General features: G+C 48.7%; 1 protein-coding gene across 3 annotated transcripts; it reads left to right on the forward strand.

Moving 5' to 3' along the window:
* Window positions 1-516: 516 nt before the first annotated feature.
* On the forward strand, window positions 517-13498 carry MORN3 (MORN repeat containing 3). 3 transcript variants are annotated; one of them, XM_068163466.1, is made up of 7 exons: window positions 517-546; window positions 1803-1878; window positions 3585-3740; window positions 4406-4563; window positions 6618-6777; window positions 9359-9543; window positions 12322-13498. In XM_068163466.1, the coding sequence occupies exons 3-7, from the start codon at window positions 3596-3598 to the stop codon at window positions 12388-12390; spliced, it is 717 nt and encodes a 238-aa protein (XP_068019567.1). In that variant the 5' UTR covers window positions 517-546; window positions 1803-1878; window positions 3585-3595; the 3' UTR covers window positions 12391-13498. The 3 variants fall into 3 exon arrangements, with proteins under 3 accessions (XP_068019567.1, XP_068019569.1, XP_068019568.1); XM_068163468.1 differs by having other exon boundaries at window positions 4406-4559; window positions 9359-9451; XM_068163467.1 differs by lacking the exon at window positions 517-546 and adding an exon at window positions 565-806.
* Window positions 13499-14048: the final 550 nt, after the last annotated feature.

The raw sequence follows: 14048 nt of genomic DNA on the forward strand, positions 1-14048 counted from the left end.
TGCACAGTTAAGTACCCATTAGGGAAGATTATTACAGACACCCACAAGGCTATAATGGCAATTTCTGCTTGCTGAGGCTGCAGAAGGAGTGTAATGGATGAGGGAATTAGTGTCAGGTTTATTCAGATTTCTCTCTTAAGACTTTTGATGTGCATTTTCAGGGACTTTCTCCTTTTTCTTCCAACATTCACAAAGCTGATTTATTTGTTGCCCATCAGGACTGTAATCAGTGCTTTAATTTCCAGCTGCTGCACCTATAAAACAACAAGCAGAGGTGAAACACACACTGCTTGTCAGCATTTTATGTTCTGCAGGATAATCCCTGACGCAAAGACATGTAATTTGGGAGTGTGGTGTGTGCTCGGCAGCTCCACAGGGGAACCTGGCTCCAGCTCCATCCCTCCACAGAGGAACCTGCAGCTGCTCCATCCCGCAGCCTCTCCAGCAGCTCCCCCAGCCACGCTCCCATCACCCTGTGCGCAGGAGTTTGGTTGAGTTGCTATGACGACGCTGCCAAGGCAGCCGGCAGCACCCAGCCGAGCGCAGGTTGGTGTCCGTGGGGTGGTTCTGGGGAGAGCATGTTCTGGGGACAAACTTGAGAGTATTTTGCAAACTGAGCACAGGAGCTTTCCACATTGTCCCCTCCCATCACTGCTCTGGCACCCAGCTCTTTTTGGGGAGGAGCAGCAAAAGGAGCATCCTGCGAGGAGATGCTGCCATGGGGACAAAGAAGGCTGGGGATGGCTTAGCTGTGCTGAAAGGTGCCAACAAGAGACCCTGGTGCGAGGCAGTGCCGTGGGGCAGAGGTAAATGCAAGGGGTAATTCATCCAGGGCATGGGTCTGGGTGATGGTCAGTTGGATGTGCAGGCAGAGCCAGTGTGGAGGTCACAAGGGGTTGCGGTGTGATGAGAGGCAGGATGCTGCCAGGGACAGCCAGCAGCCTCTTCTCTGCAGCTGGGTGGATTTTTCTCCTTGCTCTTCATTAAGTTAAGATGCAATACTAAAAAAAAAAAAAAAAGAGGATAGTTGTAACTAAATTGCATTGGTCTCCAGTTCTGTGGAGAACCAGGAAGGTCATGCAAACTAAAACGTCTTTTTAACAGAGACCTGACAAAAGTTCAAGGGGAGAGCATGGAGCAGTGTCTGGACACTCTGGGACTCCAAAGACCTTATCCCCCAGCAAAGCAGCCACTAACAGGCATGGGAGCAGCAGCCTCTAGTCGTCAGCACTGAGAGCTGCAGCTGCTGTTGCCAGGCTCTGCACCACCTGCCTTTTGCTGCCAGCCTCCTCCTGCCCTTGTAGTAGGTAGCTGTGGGTGGCTAAAAACATAAATACCAACTACATGAGCAGTTACACAAACCTGGAATCACTGTCATAAATTTGGAGTGGTCTCAGCAAGCTAAGATGGCTCCCACCAGCCTGTGTCATGCTGGGTGATCTGTACCTCAGAGGGCATGGCAAGGAGATGGTGGGGTGTTGGGGCTGCCCCTGAAGCTGGGAATCCTTCCTGGGTTTTCTAATCTTAAGATTTGAGCTAAAGAAGTGGTCAGATAGCAGTAATGGAGTGGTGAAGTTCCCATCTGTGGCCCAGTGTCAGGGTGGGTGCATGTAGCTGTAGCTCAGCTTTTCTGCTCTCAAAGCACAGGGAAGATAGGCATGAGTTGGCAACATGCAGCTTTGTGTCCTGCAAGACCCCAGCCCTTGGCAAATAATGGCAAGATTCTGCTCTTTGGTGGCTGTGGCACCCAAAGGTGAGGGAAGAACTTCGCAGCTATGTTATATCCTGTGTTTTCATTGCAGAAAAACTAGCTCCTCTGGTGGGCTGTGACTCCATCACACTGAGGAGCAGATCTTGCCCTCAGCATCCCCAAAACAGGTAGGTGGTATTCAGCTGCCAAAACATCCTCTGCACTCACAGACTACTCCGTCCCCAAACCAGCTGCTCTGAGGGTTGGTAACATAGTGGTCTTTACTTTCCCTCCTCTCCTTGAGGTCAGTGGAGGAGACACCTGTGTTCAACAGCTGACAGGGGGAGCAACCAGCTCAGAACCCCCTCTTCAGCCCCTTTCCTACACCATAGCCTGGCAGGAACCTCCCCAGGTCTGAGCTCACAATGCAGTGCTCAGGCAGGTCCCTCAGCCCTGCCTGCACTTGCTAGGACCCCACGGTAAGGAGCCACGTTGGACATACTGTGTTTTTAGGGAGGAAGGCTCCACACGGACACAGTAGTTCTTTTGTAAGTGATGATATCCCTCCAAAGAGCTGTCAAATGACCATTTCCCACAACTATGTGAAGACTTGAGGATGAACTCTCCAGCTTTTATTCCCTTCGAAGGCCCCCAAACCTGTTCCTTTTCCTCCTCCTCACAAGCTCCATGCTTTCTCCCGCTCCAGCTTCCCAGCACCCGCAGCACAGCAGGAACGGGATCTCTGCCCTGCTGATCAGGCAGAGATGCTGCAAAATTACTCCATATGGCTCGGCCAAGCAGATCAAGACAGAAGGGGGAGCCCAGGAGACGAAATCAGAGAGTATCCCACCCTGCCGAGCTCCAGCCAAGCTCTGGGTGTCGACAGCATTCAGAGACAGTTGATTTTTGTTTCTACAGCCGCCTTTGGGTGTTTATTTATGGTTTACGAGAGTGGCTTCCTATAAGCCTCCTCTCGCCTCCTAGCCCGTGGCAGCGTTCCCGCTGTGCTGAACAGCTGTTCTACCAGCAATGCCCGGAGATCACCACCGTGCCACTTCCTGACGTTGTCCTCTCTGTAATGATGGGTCAAAATATCTTCTCCCTCCTCTTCCCCTGCACTGATCCTTTCCTTCCATCCATCTGATACTCCAATTACCCACCACCACCACTATACCTATCATCCTCTGTCTGCTTTTCTTGCTTTAAAACCAACATAACCTCCTTGGAGGCCTGCTTGACTGACTAGCACTTGGCCTGGTTGAGTCTGCAGCCTCCTGGGAGATAGAAATATTGTGGTTTGGGCCCCTTTTAACCAGACACCTGCAGGACTGGTGTAAAAGGGCATAAGAAGTGCTACTTCTGGGTGTATGAAGTGTCCCAACTCCTGGTGCACCCCAAGGATGCTAGCCAACTCTCTGACTCACTCTGTCTTGTGAATGTTTTCCAATCTCCTGAGATACTTCCTAGAAAACAAATTTTCTAGTTTGCTTAAATGACTGCTCCTGCCTTGCACAGGGCTGGTGGTGGAGTGGCCTTGGGAAGGAGCCCAGCAGGGTTTTGGCTGCACTGAAAAGGGGCTGCCTTTTGCTCTGCTCCCCAGGACCTCTGCCAGGTGCAGAGACTGATGACCACCACAGACCCAACCTGCTGAGACTTATTTAACATTTTCTTAAGGGCCAGACTCTGCTGGGAGCCTGTTCTCAGGTAGTGCTGGTTTGGACTAGAGTGTTTTTAGATACCTTGTTTCTTATATCTCTATTTTCCCCCTCTGAAACCAGCCATCAGTTCTCAGTTGTATATTAAAACACAGTTCACAAGCAGACTGCTCTGCCAGTACCTGCCTTAGTAATTTCTCTCTAGTTTATTGCTGACAATCGTTTGTTTTCCTCTGCAGCCAGGAACAATATGCCCGTTGTAAAATACCCCAGGGCTACAGAGCCTCTTTGGCATGAATGGGACAGGAAAGCACAGAAATGTGGATTAAGACACACAGTCTATGCTGTAAATGGGGATCAGTACACTGGAGAATGGCTGGACAATTTGAAACATGGTAAGAGGTCATTCAAAGAAAAAGTACCAATTTAGCTGTCTCCACAAAAGTTCCTAGGGGCAGGGAGCAGTCAGCAGTTCTATGTGCATTCATTCCTGTATGACTATACATATAGATATGTCTTTGATACATATAATGCAAAAATGTGCTCAAACATTTCTGACAGGTAATTTTTGAGGAGCTTTTGCATGCTGTCAAGGGCAGTTATCAGAAATACATGGATTACAGATGTTTAAAATCCCCTGCAAACACAGCAAACTGCAGTCAGCTCCACTCATCGGGGTGTGCCCTGGCTGCACAGGCCCTGCGGCTCCCTCAGCCTCTGACTTGGCTTCAGGAATATTCTTTTATTCTCAAGCTGTGCCAGGTGCTGAAGGAGACAGAGCAGGGGAAGGAGACCCTGCCAGAGCCCTGAGCAGCCAGAGCAGGATAGGGTTGTTTAAAAGCAGTAAACTGAACTCTGGAAATATTTAAGTGCATTCAAGCAAAGCCCACACAGGAAACACCTAATCAAGATTAACAATGCATTAAAAAAGCTGAACAAAATCCCAGACAGAACCCTGCCTTGGTGCAGGGAGCATTGCCTCACCTTGGATGGAGCCCTGAAAACCCTTTTCCTAAAACCCCCAATGTTCTCCCTGTAATTCCTTCTGTTTGTTAAACAGGTAAAGGCACCCAGTTATGGAAATGCTCCAGAGCTATTTATAGTGGTGACTGGAAGTTTGGGAAGCGGGATGGTTATGGCTCATACAGCATTTTTGACCCTGTAGCCAAGGAATACAAGAAGGTGTACACAGGCTGGTGGAAGAACGACCAAAAGTGCGTAAGTGATGCACTGCCCCTCCTGGCAGCGAGGAAACCATGCCCCAAAACACAGGGAGGAGTTGGGTGACATGTGCAAAAAGTTCCCATAAAACACTGAGCTTTCCACTGCCGAGTCTGAATTGCAGGAGCCTGGGAAAACAAATAGGTGGTTCAAGAAAACAAAAGCAAAAGCTCTGGTGTTTAAGCCCTCTCCCCCTGCTCTCCCCAACCTCTCTGCTCTCAGTGCTACTCACTTCATGTCAGATGCTGCAGGAGCTGCACTGCGTCCCATAACTGGGCATAGGGAAGCAGCAGTGTGACTCTGGGCCAAAGCTACAGGAACAGATGTTTCTCCAGTCTTGGGACCATTTTAAATCTTAATTGGAACCTGCAAAAAGCCCAGGAACCTTTGGGAATAAAAATCCATCATTCCTAAAAAGCCAAGCAGGGCTGGGAACACCCCCTCACCCACACTCTCCTCAGTAAAGACCGACCTATCCCACCCATCCACTGGTGACTGGGCTAAGTCCTGACCTCTCACCAGCTGCTGCAGGGAACTGATCGCTGACTTGACTCACCTGCAACTCTGCCAAGCCAGATGAGAGGTTTCATATCCCACCCCTTAATCCTCCCCATTCATCCCTTTCATCCCTCTCATCCTTGGAGCAGTTGCAGGAATCTGTGTTACAAGCAGTGCAGAAAAAATGTAGCTGCTTCTGGGAGATTTACAGCATATTATAAAAATAGCATCCCTTCTTTTGGAAATTAAGCCTGTCACATAAATCACTGGGTTTTCTCAAAGGAACATAAAGAGGAAGTCATCTGGTAAAAATGGCTGCACTCTTATGTGCAATCTTATGCAGCCCTTATAGGAACCTTTTCTGATGTGCCAGTGGAAACCTTGTGCTCGCCTTTGTGTCTGCTCTTAAATTGAATTAATAGCCTCTTGTGCTCCTGACTGGCATGCTGCTCTGTGGCTCCAGTCTCTTGGAGGATGTATTTTGGGTGATTGAGCTTTGGTGAAAGGTTTATAATGACATCTAAATATCACTAGGGTGGTTTTGTTCTCCTACAAAAGCCTACCCTTTATGTCCATGCAGTTTAATAAAACTAATGCTCAGAAAAATCAGTTCTTTCCAGAACTGGTGTTACATTTTTGTCCAGAGAAAACTTACTGCTGCATGCATTACATTGCAAAACTCTCTAGTAATATGTAAATATTTACTACTGGTATCACTTCCCAGTATACAGGGTACCTACCTCTGGACTTCTCTTAATGGAAAACACACATGTAAGACAAACACTTCCGGGGGTCCTTGACTTGCACATCCCTGGTGGTCTACATTCAGAAATTCACCAACCAGACCACCAGTGGCATCAAATCTAAAGAAGAACAGCAAAAAGCAGAGACAGTTCAACATGTGAGTTCTCCTGCACTGCCAAGGTGATACCTGCTGTCCCAGGGATCCTGGCCCAGCGTCCAGCTGCAGGAAAGTGCATGTGGCATTGCTACCTGTGCCCGCTGGTCACACTTCAGGCAGCCTTCAGGAGTGCCTTTAGCTCCTTGAGAAGGTGGAAAGAGGCAACACAATGGGCTGTTTAGGACGTTACCTCTTCGATGGTTAGCATCACTTAGAGACCTTCAGTCTGCCCCAGGGCAGAAGATGATGCCCAGCCTGGACACACTGGGCTCTACAAAACATCAGCAGGGTTGAAAGGCATAAAATCCCCACACTGAGAGACAGCTCTTTTTAATGCTGCCTATCCCCAGGCAGTGTTGTATTCTAGTAAAACTCACTTTTGACTAAATATTAGCTGCAGTTATACCAGCAATAACACACTGAGATATAAAACTAAGGTTTTGTTGTGGGAATAAAACATTTGATAAAAAAAACCCACACCACCACCTCCCCTTTCCTGCAACACAAGGTCAGCCACTGAGCTGGACTGCCAGCAGCCACGGGTGAGAGTAGTAACCACAATGGTGCATCAAGAAAATCATGTCCCCAGATTCATCACCAAGCCCTTTCACAACAGAGCCTCCTAACCAGCCAGCTCTGCATCCCCTTCCAGGGCTACGGGACGACGCTGTACCCCCGTGGGGAGCGCTACGAGGGGGAGTGGAGCGAGGGGCTGCGCAGCGGCTGGGGCCGGATGTACTACCAGGACGGCTCCATCTACGACGGACAGTGGCTGCAGGACCAGCCCCATGGGCAGGGGATGCTGCGGCTGCGTAAGTACCAGCCAGCCCCCAACGCTGCCTCTGCCTTACCCCCGCAAGGTATTTAGGCTTTAGGTTCTGCTCTCCAGGTGCTTCTGCTGTCCATCAGCCTTGGGGTCAGGGTTGTAGCTGATACCCTGCTTCGTCCCTCCCCTCCTTGCTTGGCGCTGGAGGCAGCACAAGCCATGCGAGTGTCAGTGTTGTTCTGCTCAAGGCCACACGCATGAAAGCTTGTTGTTGCTGTGATTTACATGTAAATGACGGGGATGGTTAGGGTTGGAGATAATAAACTGTTGGGTCAGGGAAGAGCAAATGTCCTTTCAAGCCAGGCACTTTGCCAGACACACTTTCAAACTGCTGCATACCGAAGAGGAGTCCAGTTTCCATCACAGGATAAAAAAAAGACAAGTTTCCTTTTTGTGTTCACTCGATCCCCTCGCTTTCTTCCGACGCTGGCTCACGTTGAGTGAACACAGGGGTTTCATCAGTACACAATCCCTTCCCAGAAATAACACCAAACACACCATGGGAATGTTGGGGGCAATCTCACCACGAAAATAGAAAGATGGATTTCCCCCCCACCTTAATTTGCCTAGCATTTAACACTTTTTCCCCTGAAGCCAAGACTCCCCTTCCTTTGCAGTACAAGGTACTGCATTCCAGGACCATTTGAAAAAATATTATCTCCATAATATTATTCATCTGTTATTTTGGGTTGGTTGGTTGGTTTTGCCTGAGAGTGACCTCAAGGCTAGTAATTAGCTAAGCAAAACAGCCACGAGGAACAAACACTACCTCACGGCACATCAGATGCATCACTGCACTCTCTCTACTGACTGTAAAGTCACTTTGCACCAATGGCTCATCCAGAGGAAGTCAGAACCCACTTCAACACTTCCAGGGGTATCTCCTTCCACAGATCTCTTCTCTCCCATCAAAGTCCCCCTTGGTGTTGTGAACTGACGGCCCCTGCAGGCTGAGCCGTGGCTGCTGTTTCAGAGCCCTCTTGTCTCCAGCCTAGCCGGCAACTGATCAGGAGCTGGATTCCTTTTGGTTAAAATTAGCCAGGGCAATTATTTCATACCCACAAGCTTAATGTATTCGGTTCAGTTGTTGGAAGTATGCCCACATGCTGGCAGCTTTGTGATGGTGAAAGAAAAGGAGTTCTTCAGTGGAGGTCACGATGAGCTGCAGCTCAAGATTAAATTGCTTGTAGTGGCAGTGTGCCCGGTAAGGGTGAGCTTGGCTGGGAGCTCCACACGGATTCGCCACCCAGAGGCTGCTGAATGTCTGCAGAGATCTGTGGTGAGCAGCACAGCCTCTGAGATGCTCTGAGAGGAGAGCAGATGGGAGCAGCTGGGTGCCATGGTGCAGCCAGGGCATTTGATGGCCCCTCCATCACAGCCAGGTCTGTGATTTTGGTGTTTTCCAAGATGTTGGCAGATGGAGAGCAGAAGCTGAGCTGCTCCCACCAGTGGACAGGGCAGGTCGGTGTTGCAGGTGAGCACACCACCAGATGCAAGCTGAAGATAACTACCATGGTTCCAACCTGTAAACCTCTTCAGGCTGAAGAGCCTGGCAGCCACACTCCAAAGCCTCTTTGTTTTTTCTGTCCTTTGTTGCAGCATTCTGACAGTCCCCAGCTCCTTCTGCAGTACCTGGCATTTTGGCCACCTTCTGCTGTGAGGAATGACAAGTTCTTCTGAGACCCAGAGATATTTCCACTAAGTAACTTGGTCAGCAATCCCTGTGGTTTCTGGTTTAGAACACAGAATCTGTGAAGAAAAAGACAACAGAGAACTCTCCTAGAGAGAACAGGGTGCCTTAGATGTATCCCAGCCCAAACCATGATGGGTAGGATGCTCTTTCTCAGCCAGCATCCCTGGATGAAGCTGCTTTCTTCTTCTTGCAGCTCTTCTTTCACTGTTGGTTATGGATGGATGGATTCCTGGAGAGCAGCACAGAGCTGAAAAAACCCTCTCCTGACTTGCAGAAAAATGCCAAGAAATGCAGTACAGCTGGAAAAACAGTTTGTAACTGAGTGCCTGAGCTGTTCAAACATTCACAGCAATTCTTGCCCTGTAATTCATTCAGGAAAAACATAACTACAAGTATTATTTGAAATCAAGATTATTTTGACTGGACAACGATCAGTGCTGCTGCTTCTTGCCCAGACAAGCAAAGCTCTTTAAGCCAGAGATCCTGCATGATTTGTTGCAGTGTCAAATCCAAAACTTGTGTCTTGTGATTTTTTATGTTGTGAAGAGTGACTAAGCCACTAGTCTTACCCCGGGCTCTCTCACTCCACATACCAGAGGAAATTAACATCACCACAAGAATGAAGCAGGTGAACACAGTTCTTGTGTCATGGGGTCACACACAGGCTCCTCCTGCAGCCTTTTCTCCCTCTGCAGCACAGCAAACACCACCACAAAAGCAGAATGACATGATGCTGCAGACCCCTGGAAGTTACTAAGAGGGACCAAAGAAATGATTCCCTGCTCTGTGGGTTTGCTGTGTTGATTGGTTTTGTTTGTAGCCCCTTAATGAAATGGTGTGGATTTCAAGGTCTGTTCATTTCATTTACTTGCAGCAAACAAAAATCGATACGAAGGAGGCTGGAGAGATGGAAAGAAGCATGGCCATGGGAAATTCTTCTACTTGGATAAGGGACAGCTATTTGAAGGTATCTGGGCAGCAGATATACCAAAGTGTGGAATTCTGATTGACTTTGGCAGAGACAAGGCTCCTGCTCCTACCCAGTATCCAATCCCAAAGGTAATAACTGCTTGGACATTTTGGTTTTGCTAGTGATGTGTGCACTCCTCAGCACTTGGGGCAGCTCTCCAGGCAGCATTTCACTCTCCAAGAGATTACCCCTATGGTGTTCCCAGCTCATGGGGTGTGTGCCTGAAGCCTTTTGGCCAGTAGTGTCCTAAATAGCCCCTTAGGGACAAATGGCCTTTCCAGCCCCAGCTGGAGCCTCCTAATCACCCACATCTGAAAAAATGCAGTTCTCAAGCACCAAAACTGCTTAGAGACTTGAGGCAGCACAAAGGAAACAGGGACAATAGAGGCAGAGACAATAGTGGGATTTGCGTCAAAACCAGGTGCTCTCAGCAAGCCAAACTACTAAAGCTGACCAGACCCCACCAAAAGCCCAGAAGCTGCAGTGCTAACATCAGCTACTACCTTCACCTTGAGGCAAAGGCTTATGCATGTCCAGCAACTCCATGGGTAGGAGGATATGTGTAACTTCCCACCTTAGCCCAAGGTGAGCAGATGGATGTCTGAGGGCTACCACCCTTAGATTAGACATTAGGAAGAAATTCTTCCCCATGAGGGTGGTGAGGCACTAGAACAGGTAGCCCAGAGAACTTCTGGAAGCTCCAACCCTGTAAGTGTTCAAAGCCAGACTGGATGATGCCTTGAGCAACCTGGTCCAGTAGGAGGTGTCCCTGCCCAGGCAGGGAGGCTGGAACTAAATATTTTTTAAGGTCCCTTCCAAACCAAACCATTCTATGCTGATTCTATAATCCTCCCCTCCCTTTTTTCCTGAAGGCTGACACAGGCTGTGGAGGAAGAGCCAGTCCTCATTCCCCTCCCAAAGACTTAGTGAGAAGCATGGTGGTTCACATGGACACATTGGGCCATCAGCTTGGCAGCTGCTGGGTCCTCACACATCACTTTGGTGCAGGAGCTGGAGGGCAGGAGAGCCTGTTTCCAGCTCTGTGCCCTCAGAGACTGGGAATGGGGATCAGCGAGGAACAGATGTGACTCCAAGTGACACAGCTGGCCAAAAGTCTCAGCTTGGATCCCCACAGTCTGTGTGGTGCTCAGATGGAACACAAAGGCTTTGCGTTTCTGAGGGACAGTGCAGGATAGGGGTGGGGAAGGTCCTTTTGGCTTAGAGCTGAGTGGAACCACACTGGATAACCAGTGTGCTGTGTTACTCTGGTAACACAGGGGATAGCACAGCTCCACGGCAGGAAAAGCTGCCTACCTTCCTTTGCTCCAGGGAAAGCCTGATGCAAATCCTCACTACTCTAGTCATGAAGTCTGTGGTGAGAGGTTGGACTTGATGATCTTTGAGGTCTCTTCCAACCTTAGGAATACTGAATACTGAAATGGCACTGGACACACACAGCCTACCAAAACTGACAGCTGCAACATCTTCACTTCCGTTATTCTTTCAAATCTGTGTTTTGTAGGTAAGGGCTCTCTGAGCAGATGTTTTGACAAGCCAGTTAATCCTGGATTAGGCACACCCACAGCAGTGCAGAATCAGAAGCACTAAGTACTCACCAGGAAATCAAAACAAAACACAACACAATCATCTCTGTCTTGCAAGAAGAGTGGAAGGAGCACCACTTCTTTAGCTGAAAATATTTACCTCATCAGGTCTGTCAGATGTCACCCAAGAACAGCCTCCACAAGCCAGCCCAGCAGCCTGGGAGGAGTTGCCCTTTCACTGAGGCAGGATGTTCATGCTTGGCTGTTTATTTAACTCCCTGAAGACCTAGTTATGACCCAAATTTCTTCTGCTCCATGAGCAAAAAGAAAGCATCAGCTTTCACTGCTGTCATTGCACTTTCCCTCGGAAGAGATTTACTCAGAACATAAAGGAAGTAACAGAGGAAAAAAATTACTTCATATTTTCATAAATCTTTTGTCACCAAGAACTGCTAGAGAAATGTAAATGATGGGTGAGCATTAGAAGCTGCCAGGGATAGAGATGGACCAAACACCCAGCTTTCAGCAAGAGCCTAATGGTGAGGACCTGAGCTTTGGCACAGGAGAAGCATCACCGTGTGCCTTCACTAGCAGGCAAAAGGAACAAAGAGTGAGGAAGCACAGGACAGAAAATGGCTGAAAACTAGCAAGCAGTTATGAGCTTTGAAGGAATTGTTTGTAGATGATAGGGCTGCATCAAGGCAGAATTTGAACATAATTGCAGAGCCAGGGGAAAACACAACACGGTGCACTCAGGATGTTTGCTGTTTGAATTATTGAAGGAATCCAAGGCTTCAGAAGGCATAATGAGAAACAGACTGGACATCTTCTGCCTGAGAGAACACCACACACGAGCCCCCGCCCCCCCGAAAACACCAGGGGCATAAAGCAGGCCAGGGTGAGATAACAAGTTTCTGGCAAGGCTTGGGCACTCCCTTCTCAAGAACCTGCACCCAGTTGAATGTGGGTTGCACACCTCCAGACTCCTGTTTTTACATTGCCTTTGGATGACTGCAATTACCTCTTTAAACTACTGGTGAGGGCCAACAGGCCACAAATCAGAGCCAGTTTTGCACAAGAATGTGTTTGTTAGAGGAGACTCAGACCACTCCACACAGAACTATTTTTAGGAGATGATGTTCAACACTAACATAAAGTAGGGAAGTGCAGTGAGGTTTCTAAACCAGCAACTGGAAGGCTGCAATAGAAACTCAACTCCTGATGCACAGGAGATGCTCCATCAATGCTGGAGTAACTCAAGAGCTAGAAAACCTTAAGCTTCTTCAATTACACTGCTGACTGGTTTGTATTCTCTTTATTTAGGTGGAACTAGCTGATCCAGATGGTGTTCTAGTAGAGGCCCAGGCGATGTTTGACGACAGCCCTAATTAATAACAGGATATTGAAGGAAAAAAGAAAGATGCAAGATAAGAACATGATCTTGGGTTACTTACTGAGTTTCAGATGCACACTGTGGCTGCTTGTGTGTGCTTCACTCTGCAGGTGTCTTTGCCCAGGTGCCTCCTCCAACCCCCCATTATTTTTGAAACAGGGAAAAAATAAGGAAAAACAAGCTAAATGCTTCAAGCAAAATGCTGTTAGGCAATGACGTTGCCCAGCCAATCTGGCCTATTGCTCCTGTGAAGAAATCACCCTCCTGTTGGGTACAAAGTCTCTCCCAGAAGCAGCAGCAGGGTTTCTGTTACATCCTGCAATAGCAAAGCTCCAGAACAGCCTGATTGCCCCCTCCCACCCTCTTCTACCATAGCCTGACACACCTGTGACCCAAGATGGCTTCTGAAGTTAGAACAGATCATGTTTTACTTAATATGTTTATTTCTCTGCTCTATCCATTTCCTGTAACATCATGCTAGTTCTCCTCCCTAACCCCCAGGTACACAGAGACCAGATCTCACCCCAGCTCTGCTCCTTGGCCAGCCCATGTGCCCCAGCCCAGCGCTGATGAAAACCAAAGTGTAGGCCAGTGGGTCATTAGAGTTCATTTGGTCCCCTGACTCCTGATGTTTTCTAGATTCAAAGATAACCTACTTCCCTATCTAAGCACTTGGAGAGATTAACAATACAACATGCTCAGTCCCATGATTTAAGCAGTGCTGACAGGAGAAAAGCACATCAGCCTACATATTCTTTATACCTGTGTGAACAGGAAACTATCTTCATGACTTAAAGGAGCAACTGAACACATGTAGAATAAACCATTTATTTAGAATAAACCAAACCAGGTTGGAAGAGACCTTCAAGATCATTGTGTCCAACCCATCAACCAATCCAACCCACCCAAACAACTAACCCATGGCACCAAGCACCCCATCAAGTCTCCTCCTGAACACCTCCAGTGATGGTGACTCCACCACCTCCCCAGGCAGCCCATTCCAATGGGCAATCACTCCCTCTGTATAGAACTTCTTCCTAACATCCAACCTAAACCTCCCCTGGCGCAGCCTGAGACTGTGTCCTCTTGTTCTGGTGCTGGCTACCTGGGAGAAGAGACCATTATCTGCCTGTCTACAACCTCCCTTCAGGTAGTTGTAGAGAGTGATAAGGTCACCCCTGAGTCTCTTCTTCTCCAGGCTAAGCAACCCCAGCTCCCTCAGTCTTTCCTCACAGGGCTGTGTTCCAAACCCCTCACCAACTTTGTTGCCCTTCTCTGGACTCGTTCCAGCAAGTCAACCTCCTTCCTAAACTGAGGGGCCCAGAACTGGACACAGGACTCGAGGTGTGGCCTAACCAGTGCAGTGTACAGGGGCAGAATGACCTCCCTGCTCCTGCTGGCCACACTGTTCCTGATGCAGGCCAGGATGCCATTGGCCCTCTTGGCTGCCTGGGCACACTGCAGGCTCATGTTCAGCCTACCATCAACCAGCACCCCCAGGTCCCTCTCTACCTGGCTACTCTCCAGCCACTCTGTCCCCAGCCTGTAGCACTGCCTGGGGTTGTTGTGGCCAATGTGCAGAACCTGACACTTGGATGTGTTCAATCTCATGCTGTTGGACTCTGCCCATCTGTCCAGCCTGTCGAGGTCCCTCTGC

Source organism: Melanerpes formicivorus, unplaced genomic scaffold (assembly GCF_026170545.1).
Source record: "Melanerpes formicivorus ecotype bairdi unplaced genomic scaffold, bMelFor1.0.p_v2 SCAF_72, whole genome shotgun sequence".
NCBI classification, from domain to species: Eukaryota; Metazoa; Chordata; class Aves; order Piciformes; family Picidae; genus Melanerpes; species Melanerpes formicivorus.